Raw genomic sequence first — 15,756 nt, forward strand, 5'->3', positions numbered from 1 at the left:
GAAGTACTGGCCTCAAATCATTATTTTCCTGCGTCTCAGCACAGGTTCTTTCCTCTGTTAGGGAGAAGCAGGGGATTAGGAGGCAACCCAAGGAGTCCATGCAGTTTTTTACTTTGAAGAGCACTTAGTCTGTGTTTAAAGGCATTGCCTTTGGCCATTTTTGGCAGAACTGTTTTTATTCAGACTGTAACAGCACCAGGAATGCCCTAAATATTTTAAAGCAGGGAAACCAGCAATTCTGGGTCAAATTCTGCTCTGGAGAAACACCAGACCAGATCCACAGTGCTGGTTTCAGTGGGACTACAGTAAGACATGCTATAGGAAGCTTATTTTAATTACTGTAATGTCTAAGGGTCACTCTAATAGACTGATTACTAGATGCTGGGCAAAAATGGAACAAGGGGGTGGTCACTGCCTGAAGGAGATTATAATGTTAATAACATCCCTTAGGCCATGGTGGTCTAAGCTAGAAGGGAGGATGGAAATGCTTCCCATTACTGAGCAGTGACTCTGCAGACTGATGATGGGCAAGGGTCGAACACTCAGTGGCTGCAGGGGATGGCAAGAGGTGTTCAAAGAGTTGGGTTAAGGAGCACAGAGGAGGAGCCGTGATGGAAGCAGGAGATTTGATTTCAATGACACACACCCCCCCGCAAAAAAAAAAAAAAAAAAAAAAAAAAGATAATTAGAGTTTTACAATTAAGATATGAGTTTGAGCTGATTAAAAATGAAATAATTTTGCACTGCTGCCAAACTGGACATTTCCTAATGCAAAAGAGTATTCTAAAAATTAAAGAAGAACAAAACTGAGGAAGACTCTGGATGACTAGCAAGACTACACTGCATTGGCTTTTGTAGAAGGAGCTTTTGTACGAATTTGGAATATTTAAACAAGTTTGAAAATCCAATCATTTTGTTTTGATCTCCTTTCTTTGAACATAACTTACACCTGCAATTACTTTAATACAGGTATTTATGTTAATCTAGTTAGAGGAGGGAACACGGTTTTTAACTAAAAACTGCTTCCTGAATATTTTCCAGTAAATATCTGGTTTTGATCACAATTTTATCATGGCTTTTCAAAAAGGCAAAAAGCTACTGTTTTAATCCACTATTTTTAACAGTTCTTTCTCTCTGAATAAGGAAATCTAATTTGTTCACGCCAAGTTGGCTGTTCAGTAACTACATGTTCCCAGAATGTTCACCAAATTACCGCATCGTCGCATGTGTAAGTAAGCCTTACATTTTTTTCTGTAAAAAGACAGAAAAAAGAATGGCCCTGCGACGCCTGTGACTGTGGATTAGATGTATGACAGGTGACACGAGAGAGAAATAACACACTGAGGTTCCTTCTCCTGTTTCTGCTCTGCTGCCCCAAGATCTTGCCCTCTAACCGCCCCTCCACCTCCACTCCGTCCTGGAGAAGGGTAAATGAGACCTCAGGATTATCTCAACACGGGAAATACGGATTAATACACGGTCTGAGGCACAGGTTTGCTAAACTGAATCTGCTCTTACAGGTCCAGTGCAGGTTGCGTTGTAGGCGGTGGAGTTTTGCACCAGGCACTCGGGGTGGCAGGGGAGGCACTTGAAGTCCCTTTCAAACTCTCTTGGCTCCCTGGAAAACAAAGACAAAAAGAGAAATAATTAAACACCAGACTGCTTAGCGAGTGATAAGTTGTGGTTGTGGATTGGGATGATGGTACTGAGACAGAAGGAGGTACAGGGGGACCCTCCTGGTTACACCGGTAGCGCTTGCTCAGCACAACCAGGGAGAGGCAAGGGTAAGGGAAATTTGGTTGATGGTGAAACACATGGCACTCCAGGTTGCACGCTACAAATTGGTTTACTTTCCCTTTCATGCTAACGACACAGAATATTTGCAATGATTTCCAAGGGCTTTTAAATGGTAGTGATGCAAAGATATCAGCAAAAACAGCTCAAGTGATTCCAAGGCTCCAAATAATAATTAGGAAAGTTAAACAGCAAGGCACTGATAATTAAATTCATGCCCTCCCTACAACACACAATGAATCATTAAAATATGAAAGTTGGGAACAGATGGTTTCAATAGCAATAAAGCTGTTCCACTTCAAGTAATGGTGTTATTAATTAAACTAAATCTACTCATCATTTGACACAAAAAATGCCCAGATCTGCCCTTCAGGTCATAAGAGCTGCTGGAGGGAATTCACTTACAAAAAAGACAGCTGCTGAACTGCAAGTTGCTAGACAAATACAAACATCAGGGGCATCGGCACCCTGTCAAGTACTTGCTTAACACTCGTGAGTTTTAAAAGTCAAACTTTGAAAGATGTATTAAAAAAATCCCTGTAATTTTTGGTGCTAGCCGTGCCTTTCCCGCCTACATCACCTGTTGAACTGACTGAAAACCCCAGCCGAGCCGATGTCCTGACACACAGGCAGCCATACATTTTCCTCGGCCTGAGCGAAGCCGAAGCAATAATTTTGCCTGAAATTGCTGCTCCCAGTGCTTTTCGGATGAAAGCTCATTCTCCCTTGACTGCAACTTTGCAAATGGCAAGGGCGAGCCGCTCATTTGAGCAAATATACGAGTCCCTTTGCAGTAAGGAAGCCTACCGAGCAGTGAAGCCCTCGCTCCGGGGGTGACTGAGCTCCCGCTGACCGCAATGGGCTCCGGCTCTCACCCGACGTGCGTGACGTGACAGGCATTGCTTGGATTTTCACGGGGGGATTTAAGCTCCTTTATTTGTTAGGGGAAGGAAGCGTAAGGCTTAGCCTCCTTGGGCCTCCAGACAGTCTCCTCATGGGCTTGAGGGGATGTTTTCATGGCAGCCACCGTGGCAGGAGCAAACTCCTAAGCAATGCTGAATGGGGAAGGAGAGCTAACTCAGCTGCTGGCTTTTCCCTCTTTTTAGGTACTATGCTCATACAACATCTATGCAAAGCTGGTGAAATCCTTTCTTCCTAGCTACATCATGTTCTAAAACCCAAAAGCCCCAAATCGTCGCCAAACCTCAAGCACCCCCCAGACACCTTACCCTTGCAGGATATTGCACTGTTTCACACACTCCTTCTGGCGATCGAAAAACCTGCAGGAGAAGCAGTGGAAGGGTCCGGGGCCCCAGCAGCCCACGTCTGAGCACAGCGGGTCACAAACATGCCTGGAAGTGACTGGGAGAGAAAGAGACAAGAGAAAAGGCCATGGATGTCAAGGCAGGAGAGAGGGCAAACACAGCACGGCAAGTGACTCCATCCTGACCAGCCAGTTTCTCCAACCTGTTCCAAAGTAGACGTGAATGGTCCTGGCAGTGTGGAAGATGAATAAGCACGTTTCTATTAATTCCCAAAGCCTGAAATTAAGAGTGACTTCTGGCTTTTCAAAATAAAAACAAGCTTCTCTGTGACAGCTGTGTAATAAAGCTAAACCAGTACCAGGCTGAGAGAGGTTGTTCAGCCTGGAGAAGAGGAGGCTCTGGGGAGACCTTACTGCGGCCTTTTAATACTTAAAGGGGCCTTATAACGACTTTTTACCAAGGCCTGTAGTGACAGCACAAGGGGCAATGGCTTTAAACTGAAAGTGGGTAGGTTTAGATTGGACATAAGGAAGACATTTTTTATCACGAGGGTGGTGAGGCACTGGAACAGGTTGCCTGGAGAAGCTGTGGGTGCCCCATCCCTGGATGTGTTCAAGGCCAGGTCGGATGGGGCTTTGAGCAACCTGATCTAGTGAAAGATCACAGAATCACAGAATCACTAGGGTTGGAAAAGACCTGTAAGATCATCAAGTACAACCATCACCCCAACCCCACCATGCCCACTAAACCATGTCCCACAATGCCTCGTCCACATGTTCCTTGAACACCTCCAGGGATGGTGACTCCACCACCTCCCTGGGCAGCCTCTTCCAATGCTTCACCACTCTCTCCGTAAAGACATTTTTCCTAATATCCAGCCTAAACCTCCCCTGGCGCAACTTGAGGCCATTTCCTCTTGTCCTGTCGCTAGTCACTGCCCACGGCAGGGGGGGTTGGACAGGATGATCTTTGAAGGTCCCTTCCAACCCAAACCGTTTCGTGGTTCTATGATCAATTTCCAAAATACAACAAATTCATATGCTGCAAAGAGAAATAATTAGATTTTGGCCCAAGGACCACTGCACTCAACAGCATGGTTGAACAACAACTTCAACCTTGTCAAAAATGTCCAACGTTTGAAGTTAGCTTCTGTGTCCTTCAACGTACGTGGCTTCACTACGCCCATAGTAGTGAAGCAGCTCCTTCCCATCTGCTGGACACCATGAAGTCCACACCCTCGGTGCGAAAAAAATCCCACTCTTCCCTCACCACCTTCATTAAAGCAGTATCACTGAAGAATATTGCAGCCAGGGGAACAGAGAGAAAAAAACCTTGCTCGAATAACTCTTGCATTTTAGCATGAGCTTCTACAGCGGGCCAGAAGGCAGCACTGACTTACCACACTCATTTTTATTTCTATTCTGTATAATCTTTGTTTTCTGGCTCTGAGTTGCAAACAGCCTGCGCCAATCCATGGTGTCAGCGTAGCAGAGGTTCTTGTTCTTCATAATGGCAACATCTCCGTCACTTATTTCCTTGAGGGAGCGCAGCCCCAGTGACTGTATTTTCAAGTTAACCACGGCAAGGGAATACTGGCCACTAAAATGGAGATGGACGAAAAGAAAAGAACACAGGAGAAAGAGAATTAGTAAGCAGGGTTTAACTCAGCACGTTTTTCTTTTGCTTTTCAAACACATATTGCTGGGAACTCAATATTGTTCAAGCAAGACATTGCTCAGCCCTCTAAGCTTAACGCCTGGTACACGACATACCCATCATAGAACAACTGCAATACTCATATCTGGTTTTGCATGGGAATTTTAAGCTAAAATTAGCAGGACGTGCACTCTGTCAAGTAAATGATGTGCAACAGCAGTTGTAGGTAAAGCCGCTATTATTTTGCGCTGGTCCACCAAGCTGAGGGTCTCATTCCCCCAGGGCACATTCTCTACTGCTACGAAGATGGTGCTCGACTCCTCACAGGCTTTTCCCCATTTTGCATCAGCTTGGGGACACCCGCGTCTCACCGCTTGGTACCCTGGTGCGCTCAGACAAATGCAGCTCTAAACAGAGTGTCTTTTACAGTCGCTCTGGCTGATGATTTACTTACTGTTGCTTGGTTCTGCCTCGTATAATCTCCAGATTTTCGAAAGCGTAGAGATCAGTAGCATTATCGGGCCAGGCCTGAATCAACAAAAATCCTGAAATGTAGAAAAGAAAATTAAAAAATAAGAATAATAATAAACCCGCGGTCAGTATTGGCAGCAGAACCTCCCCCTCGAGCTCCTCCTACACCAGAGGAAGGTACTTGTGCTTTCCCTACGCTTATCTGAGAATCTCAAAGTGAAACATGACATTTTAGGGAGCACTGAGATATTTTTAAACCCTGTTTTATAAACAGTTTATTTCTTAGCCCACCATGAGGGCTCAGGAGCGCAAGAGACGAGTGTGTCGGTGAGGCGCACATCCTGCCACACCGAGCTGCCAGCAACGATGGCTCTTGCCAGCAGATACCCTGGCTGAGAGGCTGCAGGAGAAAGGCATCGCTCCGTCCCATTCATGAGCTGCCCTCAGGGAAAAGGAAAACTGAAGAGAAAGCAGAAATGGAGCAGAACAGACAGCCGCTCAGAGTGGATTTGCTCAGGCAAACAGATTTCCCTGCTCAGCCGCGGCGCTCAGGAGGACAGGGAGAATTTGGGAAATTGCAGGCCGCCATATGAAGCTCTGAGGTTAGTCATTGCTACCCTGAAGGGAACCAGACAGCTAAAAGACAGAAAGAAAAGAACTGAAGTCACGTCTGTGGACCCAGCTCTGACGTTACACTCATTTTATAATGGGCTGAACAAAATTACTTTTAATTGATACTTGGTGCAAGACTTGGCTCCGCTGGCCACTTTGTGCTCGTGAAGACTCATTCACCCCAAGGAAGAGCTCTTCAGGCTGGAGAGGGTGTCTCCACGAGGATGACGCAAGCCACTGAGCACGCTTCCTTAAGGAGCTGCTGAAAGGTTTTCCACAAATAGAAACACACTTGGCTTTTTTTAGCCATAGTGGCACGCCTCTGCATCACCACATACTTCTTCTTGGGTGGCTGAGGATCTCCTCTGCTTTTACTCTTCGCTAGGGCTGACAGTTCAGCAGAAGGGATGGTCTGGTCAAATGACACACCTTGGACGGGAGGCCAGTATGGGTTACGTGGGTGTAATGCTGGCAAGGAGCTGCTGACCACCTTTGTGAAGAGTGACCCCGGTAGCTCAGAGACAGAAACCTTTTGCTTGTGCTTCTCTTCGTGTGCTTAAAAAAGATTTCCCTCCTCTCCCTTTGTGTTTTTGGCCGTACCGATCAGAGACCACCTCAGATTAAAACCCATTGCTGACCTGATATTTCTTTGACTGTTTTGAAGACATCCAACTTCTTGGGGTCCAAGGGTAGTGTCTTCGTGAAGGCATCACTGAAAAACACAGAATGAGGAATTGGGAAAAGAATGGCTCAGCCTGAATTTCTCCTTAGCCCTTCTCCTGCAGTGCTAAATGACCAGCGGGCAACTCACCCTAGAAATGCAACTGGGAGAATGCTGACGTCCCCGTTGATCTTCGTACAGTTTTTGAAGGAGTCGATGTTCGTGGCGTTTATGGAGAGGATCCCTTTAAGTTCACCTATTCCAATGCCGTTGCACACTGTTAAAAGAGAGATACAAAAGTCAGGGGGGAGAAGAGTGAAGCCCAATCACATGGAAGAGAGTAAACATGAAGATGCCATTAGTCCAGAAAGTACTCCCATATGGTCAAGCCTATCTCTGTAAGATAAGTTTCATAGATCTTTTGCCTACTTTTGCTTTTCAGAAAGCACCACAGGACAAACGCTTCCTGCTTTCCCAGCTGTGCAGCTCTGGTCCGAGCATCTCCGCACACAGGCTCTGGCACATGCCCTTGTCTCTCTTTGTCCCATTTTCATTTTATTCCCCTTGATGACATACTGGGAAGGACAAATGAAGGAGAAGGCTGATGTGCAAGATACACATGCACACGACGCACAGTTTATCTACTGTACTTGCGGTGTATCCCATTTGGAGAGCATGCCCCGCAGCCATGTTTCCTGATAAAACCACTTGTCAGATCTCCAAACTACCACTGGATATTTATTATTGAATTTGCACTTAATTAAGGTCCCAGCTCCACGTACTTTTTCTAGTAAGTTACCTATCATCTCAAAGCCTTACTGGTTTATTCCGTGCTTTTTATACCTTTGCTGCATAGCCCATCACACTTTTTACACTTCCGAACACCGTTTTCTTCCACTTCGTAAGTATCAGTATTGCACGAGCGAACGCAGGAGCCGTGGTCTGTCACCACGTAGTTGTCTGGAAAAACAAGGATACAAAGGTCATTGAAATACGAGGGGGATGCGTTGGGGGCTGGCACAGGCACTTCAACACCAGGAAGAAAAAGGGTTTTTGAACTTTTGGAAGACTTGGCAAAGTATAGGCATTAATTATTAATTCTCACAAACATCCTTTGAAGGTAGACAGACATACAATGCTATCACCACCGTACAGAGAGGGGAATGGTCACCGAAGGATAAAACAACATCGCCAAGGTCAGGCTGCGCAGCAGTGTCATAATCGGGGTCAATATGTGGCACCTCTGATCCCTCACCTTCACTCACTCTTCCAGGCCACGGGCCAGGCAGGGCAATGGTCAACCTCAGAAAGGGATATCAGTTCTGTAATCTAAACCCTCTCTTACACATAAGTCTTGAGGGGTTAAAAAAACAAGGACATAGAATAGCATGAAAGACAAAGCAAGCATCTGTAGAGGAAGCAATGATCACAGGCCTTGAGAGGGAGTGCTTGAACCAATTACTTTCTATCAGTCCTAATTAAGAACCAGTTAAGAGTTGATAACGTTTTGGTAATCCACAGGATTGATCTTGTTTGGCTGTTGTTTTGATGATTCGCATAAGATGTTGGTTTTTTCCCATCAAGAGAAAAATCTGCAGAAGTCAAAATTTAATGGTTAAAAATCAGGGAAGGTGATGGATGCAGCCAGTTTGAAGCGGCTGTCTTCTTTACGAGCTATTTTCTCATTTTTTTATCACCTGCTCCCGGTTCCCACAGAAGCTGAGGAGAACAAGAAAGTGCTCTTGTACTTGGCCATAATGCAGAGGGATGACACAGGTCCCTTCCCACCCCCTTCCAAGCCCCCACCTCCTCTGTGGCTGCGACCTGAAATGAACTTACGTGGACATTCCCTCACACAAGTGGCTCCAAAGCTGTATTTTCCATCAGGGTTGACATCCATCTGATAGGTGGTGGGGTTATACAGGACCAATGGGGGACACGTGTCCTTGCACGTAGCATCATCCCGAAACTTGCGGCATGCCTGTCGTTGAACAACAGCACCCGTTAAACTACCTTCTCCTTAAAAAGCGACAATGGTTTTACATTAGCTCTTTAATAACACTCTGATGGGCTCATCTGTTCCCTGCTTCGCTCTAATGGAAACCCCAAGCACCTACAGGGATGGTCCTTTGTGCTTTGAAGGCGAAAGGTTGCTTCAGGTTGGGCAATCGAGTTTAATATTTGAAAAAAAAGAGAGAACATGAGGTTTTCTTGTTCTGAACAAGAAACTTTGGCACTCCGGTGGAGAGCTGCTGGGATTCACGTGGGAACAGGAGCAAATCTGCATGCCTTAGACAGAAGAATTTTCCCTACAAGCAGTAACCAGATCAAGACAAATGGTACTTTTCTTGGACGCTTTTTAATAACCTAAATCAAATCAAGTCCTTTCCTGCCGATTACTGACTTTTCCGGCTAAATATTAAACTGAAGCTATTATATTTGGCTGCAGGTAATGAACAATTTAGCAGGCATTTATGAAGGACAAGTTGGTTCTTCAAACCTAATTCTGCATTAAATTAATAATCACTCTCTTTTCCCCTTTTTTCTGCCCTGGCTTTCCAGATGAGAGAGAATAACCGTCTTCTATGTGAGCCAGTAAAGGCATCATAGCCACGCAATTTATAAGGGGACCAGGACTACAGACAACAACAACAAAGCCCAGACCGGACGGTTTCTGTGGCAATTACTCAAGTGTCACTTAATTCACAATGAAGTGTAGTGCAAACACAGGGGAGACTTAAAAACACAGCATGCACCAACTCCCTGAAGCTCTTGTAGAAAAGCGATGGGATTTTTTTTTCCTAAAAAAGCTCCATTTGCTCCTTCGCCCTCCACTGCCCCAGGGTCCCCCAAACACAGCACTTCTGCAGCAAGAGAAAACCAGGAAGGGAAACCTTGATTTTGTGTCTGAAGCTCAATGAAACACAAGAAGAGTGAAGATCCATATTCCCCTCACAAGTTCTTGCTTTGGTAAACTAAGATTATTACTGACTAGAGTTAAGGAGCACATGGCAAAGCTGTGCTGGCATGGCACTGCACCGCGGCAGCAGCTGAGGACCTGGGGACCTGCCTACGTGGGGAAGTCACCCTACAGCAAACACTTAGCTGCTCTGCAACAACTTTGAGCTTGCTAGGCCCTCAAAGGCACTAATGCTGGTTTGGCACGCGTTAGAAAGGCCCAACTGCATTGTCACAGAATCATTAAGGTTGGAAAAGACCTTAATGATTCTGTGATCATCAAGTCCAACCATCAGCCCAACACCACCATGCCCACTAAACCATGTCCCGCAGTGCCACATCTATACGTTCCTCAAACACCTCGAGGGATGGTGACTTCATCACCTCCCTGGGCAGCTTATTGCAGTGTCTCACTGCTCTCTCAGGAAAGAAATTTTTCCTAATATCCAGTCTAAACCTCCCCTGGCGCAACTTGAGGCCATTTCCTCTTGTCCTGTCGCTTGTCACTTGGGAGAAGAGACCAACACCCACCTCCCCACAACCCCCTTTCAGGCAGTTGTAGAGAGCGATGAGGTCTCCCCTCAGCCTCCTCTTCTCCAGACTGAACAACCCCAGCTCCCTCAGCCGCTCCTCATCAGACTTGTGCTCCAGACCCCTCACCAGCTTCGTCGCCCTTCTCTGGACACGCTCCAGCACCTCAATGTCCTTCTTGTAGTGAGGGGCCCAAAACTGAACACAGCATTCGAGGTGCGGCCTCACCAGCGCCGAGTACAGGGGCACGATCCCCTCCCTGCTCCTGCTGCCCACACTGTTTCTGATCCAGGCCAGGATGCCGTTGGCCTTCTTGGCCACCTGGGCACACTGCTGGCTCATCTTCAGCTGGCTGTCAATCAACACCCCCAGGTCCTTTTCTGCAGGGCAGCTTTCCAGCCACTCGTCCCCAGGCCTGTAGTGTTGCATGGGGTTGTTGTGACCCAAGTGCAGGACCCGGCACTTGGCCTTGTTGAACCTTATACAATTGGCCTCGGCCCATCGATCCAGCCTGTCCAGATGCCTCTGCAGAGCCTTCCGACCCTCCAGCAGATCAACACACCCGCCCAACTTGGTGTCATCTGCAAACTTACTGAGGGAGCACTCAATCCCCTCATCCAGATCACTGATAAAGATGTTAAACAAGACCAGCCCCAAAACTGAGCCCTGAGTCAGTAAAGACCAGCTAAGGGTACTGTGAAGTTCATGCCCTGTTCCCTCCCACTGACCACCCGGGGCACCCTCCAGGTCAGCATCTCTGAGAGGCCTTCTCAGATGAAAGAAGGCTAGAGGACATGCAGCTGAAAGCCTGCCTCACCATGACCAGGGATTTAAACAATTACGGTGGTAGTCTAGCATCATTACCAGACAGTCGCTCTCCCGAGGCCCCGTGCACCCCGCAGCACACTGGTTATGGCAGCAGTCGCTGGGCACCTTTCCCCTGCACCGGCCAGAGCATTGCTGGGCACAGATGACTTTCGTTACTGGAAGACACAAGAAAAAAGGAAAAACGTCAGGAATGAAGAACGTTTCAGCTGTACTTGCTGCAATGATACCAAGAAAAGGTCTGGTGCAGGACCTGTGCTAGGTTTTCCCCATGGGATGCATTTTCTGTCCGCATATAAGGCCAAAGCTCGGGAGGGGTGAGAGCTAGTGTGGGTGGTATCGAGAAGGGGGTGTGTTCAGCCCCTAATTATCTTGACTCTTGCGAGGTGCTACGCACTCTGGTCCCAGCCAGCAAACCATGTCCTGCTTAGAAAGAGCATCCAGGTCCCTGTGGCATCAATGCCTCAACCAAGAAAAACTCTGTGGAGTCATTGCTTCTTAGCGCTGGGCAATAGAGCAGGATCTGGCTCCATTTCATTGAGAAAATCCGCTATTATTGGTGCTAGCTTTGGGAAAAACAACACGACAGGAGAACTGCCAGAACTCTGTACTATAATGGGAAACCGTACATCATTGGTGTGGTGTTAGGATCCCTTCAATGCACTAAAAATATTTCTGAAATTTGCAGAGAGAGGGAAGACCCACTTAGCAAACCGATTTCACACACGTATTGTATTATTTTTCTTTAGGCTTCAATTCCATGGCCAAATTTTATCTTCATTACTCAACTCCCACAGGGTTTGCACCAGTGCAGCAACCCGGAGGAAGAACTGGCCCCGATTCAGCTTTTTGCAGGGAAGCAAAAACCGCCTGCAACATAGATTGGGTATTAGGAAAAACTTCTTCACTGAAAGGGTTGTCAGACATTGGAAGAGGCTGCCCAGGGAGGTGGATGAGTCACCATCCCTGGAGGTATTTAAAAGACATGTGGATGAGGCGTTGAGGGACATGGTTTAGTGGTGGACTTGGCAGTGTTAGGTTAACGGTTGGACTTGATGATCTTAAAGGTCTTTTCCAACCTAAATGATTCCATGATTCTATGATTTTGTTGAGAATCTGGAAATCATCTCCATTTGAATATGAAAGCAGAGAAAATGATAATCAGAACAATTAAAAAAAAACAAACAAACCAGAAATCAATGGCTAGCATGTGTTTGTACCAGAGACCCCAAATGGGATTGTTTGTTCTCTACAAAAAAATTCCCGATCCACAGACCCTGGCATTAAGCGTCAGAGAAACGTGATGGCTAATCTGCTGCATTACAGCACCCTGAGCATTTCGGCTGTGCAGCATGGTAACTTTTATCAACTTCCCAGTTAGCACAAATGAGTTACAATATCACCGGGAATTCCTGTAAGTCTGAAGCAGATGGTTGTTAATTAACAGAAGATTATTGGAAAATGTACCCTGCTACAGGGTATCTAACTGATTTTTTAAAAATCGTATTTCTTATCTTTTTCCATTAGACACTTTTATATCCAAACTGTATTATTTTATTTTTCTTGTAGGCCTGTAAGCAAGATATTCTATTTTCAAGGAAACAGATTATTTGCACAAAATGCATAGCTTCTCTGATAGCAACTCCTCCGTTCAACTAGAAACAGGGGAATAAAAGGCACGTTGTTCTACACAAACAGCATTTTGATATCATTTTTTTCATAAGCATCAGCTGGGGAGTAAACCAGCTCATCACTTTGATAGCTATTGACTAGAGCTTCCTGCTGGAAAGATATATCACGGCAAATGTTTATATTTCATACAGAGTATCTCATGTTCGTTGAAGGAGAAAGATACATATCACTCCAAACTTTCCCGCATATGGAAATGTGGGATACATTTTCAGCTGGCCAGATTCTGAAATGCATCGAGAGGAGAGCCAGAGCCTGCGAATGGCTTCGTTTCATGCACTCCTACTCATCCTCCCGAAGACAGCAAGAGTTTGTAAATGCTGGAAGCTTGCAGGGCTGAGACCTGAGGTTTGGCCAGCCCCTGGCACAGCTGTGCCATCCCCGCTGCTGGGACCAACCTGGGAAGGGCTTTGTGTGCGCAGCCACTGTTCACCTCAAGAGCAGTTCAAGGCATGAGCCAAACTGCACAGCCGACTCAAAAAAACCCTAAAGCTTATGCTAAATGAAGAGAGAGAAGCTGTATGTTCCTGTTTCCTTAAGCTCTAGAAGCCGTACAGATTTGGCCTGATACTTGCACGGAAGAAACTTAGGTTTAGGTGATTATTTGCAACGCAAAACTGAAGATAGATGTTGCTTTCACTTGCGTTGTGTCTAGATCAGCAGTCTTTCCACGGAACTTTACACAAAACCGGCAGGAAAGAAGAATCAGAAACAGTGCATTTCCCTACTTATTACAGAAAAAGGAAATAATGAAGTATCAAAACAAATTGAGATGGGCTTCCTCCTCAGCCTTTACTTCAGGAGAAACAAAGCCCTGCAAATTCTCAAGCACTTCTAAATGGATGTTTCTGCCGCTCTCTTAGTATCAGGCAAGCATCCTCCCTGCAAAATCTTCCAGTAAAGCACAGGCAACCAAACTGAACAACGTCACAATGCCAAATATCTCCATTTACAAATTAAAAAATGGCTATCCATTTTCTGAGAGCCTTCCAAAGGTCCTCTGAGTACAGTGTATAGAGTAATTACCCACACGAAGGTGACATCTTTTGTGTTTTCAAAAGAAACCTACGGGGATTCCAAAAAGAGGCATTAAAGCCAGCAACAATCGGGTCATGTTGTTGCTTCTAATAGTAGAAATGAATCCAAAGTATCGTTAACTAGCCTGCAGAATGGCTCTGCGGGAAGCAGCAGGAAGGCAAACAGTTTACCACACAGCTACTGCATTCTCTCTTATATGGTAAAATAACTTAAAGAATAAGTGTTCTCAAGTGCAGATGGGAGGCAGCTGCAGTCTTTTTCTGGAGGAACAGCACATCTGCAGGGAAACCCAGACCCAAGTCAAACCACCTCGAGGTTTCCCCTCCAGAAATGGAGCAACTCGGGGAGACTGCCGTTCTGCAAGCCACGTCCCTCCGTGGTGTGCTTCACGGCGCCCCAGTGCCGCGGGATGCAGAGGAGGACAGGTGTGAAACGCGTGTCACTAATTCGCACTCGACAGGTTAGTTTTTTGGCAGGTGGAAATCTAGTATGTCAGAACACAAGATATTTCTTAATTAGTCTGCAGGCTTACATGTCTGGCAGTTCTGTTCGCCAGGGCCCCAGCAGTGGTCTTCTGTGCAGTTCGGATGGCATTTGGGACCTAAAACATGAAAGTAGAGTATTATATTCTATAAACGTGGACAACAACATCACGTGAGTCACAGAAAACAAAGACTTGAGCTTTCCTTCTCGATAAATCAGGGGAGGAAGCACCTATATACCAGTGCTCAAAAGTTTTGAGCGCTGGACCTTAAATCCTTATCCTTTGCTCATCTCTGGTTTCCCACGTGCAGCTCTCCACACCTTTGAGCACGCAAGCGCAATACCCAGCCAGCCTAGCTTACGAAAGAGGCGTATTTTTCCCAGGAACAGGAATCTCAGCTACTGTCCGGCTGGCCCTTCTGCTGGAGTTTGCATGCAACAGCAAGTCACGGCCGGCTTGCGGCTGGGTATGTGCCAGCTGCTCGCTACAGGCCACATGTAAATCGATGTTTCTGAACAACGTGGTTCTAAAAAGAAAACAAACCCAACTGGATTCGCAGGCAACTGCCAGCTACTCCGACCACAAAGTAATCCGACTTGTCTGCTTTGCGCCCTCCTCCCGCCCTCTGCCAAAAATACTCCTTGGCGTAGGACTACGCGGCAGATGGACAATCGATGGAGAGGCGGCAGGATGGACGGACACTCTGCCTGACCTCAAAGGTTCAGTGCCAGGCCCTCTCCCATCCCTCCCTCCTTACTCTTTTCTTTTTCTTTCTCTTAATGACAAGCAAAGTCCCAGAGAAACAACTTATTTTAGATTACGGGATCATTATTAAAACCATAAATGCCTGTCTAAGCAGATTAATCTGGAATTCACTACATTTAAGAGGCACTTCCTACTAAAGTGATTCTTCCTGCTAACAACACGTGATTCTCCCTCCGCCTCCCCCCCCGCCATATCAAATAGCTGAACAAATGCCAATACTTGTCCAAGAGTTGATTGATTTAGTGCGGGACCAAAGAGCTATTTTTTCTTTTTTTTTAAAGTTGAAAAGTTAAAGGTTAATATTTCTGTGGTGTTTAGAGCCCAACTCCTGTGCTGACTTGTATCGTTCGCAGCCCCTTGATTATGCTAGGGCTCCACAGAAAAATATGTCAACGCAGAAGTTGGCTATTAGCTCTCAGGCAATTACGCAACTGGAAGAAGATAAAGAAAATATGTTTTTCCGCCAATTTACAGTGCCAGAAATGAAATGCTTAGAAATGAAAATAAACTCTGCTTTCCGTGAAATGACTGGGGATTTTACAAGGGACTTGTGAGGCTGAAGGATTAGCTTGAGCCCACTCAAAGCACACATTACACAAACTTTTAAATAGACGCTCATCTCCCTGCTAATCTAAAGCATCAGATATATCTGCCTGTTCATCATTAATTTTGCAAGGATAATCCATCCAGCCCAAAACACGGGGGTTTTATGGCACTCAACTTGGGCCTTAGCGCTAAAAAGGCTTCAAGTCCCACAGTAACTCCATGAAGGTACCCATATGGGTCTTCTAGAGCAGAGCCTTATATTGTAAACAGAAGATTTGGAAAACAAATGAGTGCACATTATTTTGAGCTGTCTCTGAAGAACCACATATGTAGGGTACTGTCTGAAACCAAAAGAAGCTTTCTCAAGAACTTCGCTGAGCTTATGAGTTAAGGACCTAACCACCATGAAAAACTGCATCTTAGGCCAGTGGTGAAGAAACGAATGGGCTTCCCTTGGAACA

General features: G+C 46.0%; 1 protein-coding gene across 2 annotated transcripts in view; it reads right to left on the minus strand.

Moving 5' to 3' along the window:
* EGFR (epidermal growth factor receptor) overlaps positions 1–15,756 on the minus strand; it is a 45,732-nt gene that overhangs the window by 26,890 nt on the left and 3,086 nt on the right. For both annotated transcript variants that reach the window (XM_059818969.1, XM_059818968.1), the window contains 10 exons: positions 14,033–14,101; positions 10,813–10,931; positions 8,299–8,440; positions 7,303–7,419; positions 6,610–6,736; positions 6,437–6,510; positions 5,170–5,260; positions 4,459–4,658; positions 3,024–3,156; positions 1,519–1,618 (listed from right to left, as the gene is read on the minus strand). In XM_059818969.1, coding sequence (XP_059674952.1) covers positions 1,519–1,618; positions 3,024–3,156; positions 4,459–4,658; positions 5,170–5,260; positions 6,437–6,510; positions 6,610–6,736; positions 7,303–7,419; positions 8,299–8,440; positions 10,813–10,931; positions 14,033–14,101 — 1,172 coding nt within the window. The remainder of the gene's footprint in view (positions 1–1,518; positions 1,619–3,023; positions 3,157–4,458; positions 4,659–5,169; positions 5,261–6,436; positions 6,511–6,609; positions 6,737–7,302; positions 7,420–8,298; positions 8,441–10,812; positions 10,932–14,032; positions 14,102–15,756) is intronic.

Source organism: Gavia stellata, chromosome 6 (genome assembly GCF_030936135.1).
Source record: "Gavia stellata isolate bGavSte3 chromosome 6, bGavSte3.hap2, whole genome shotgun sequence".
NCBI lineage: Eukaryota > Metazoa > Chordata > Aves > Gaviiformes > Gaviidae > Gavia > Gavia stellata.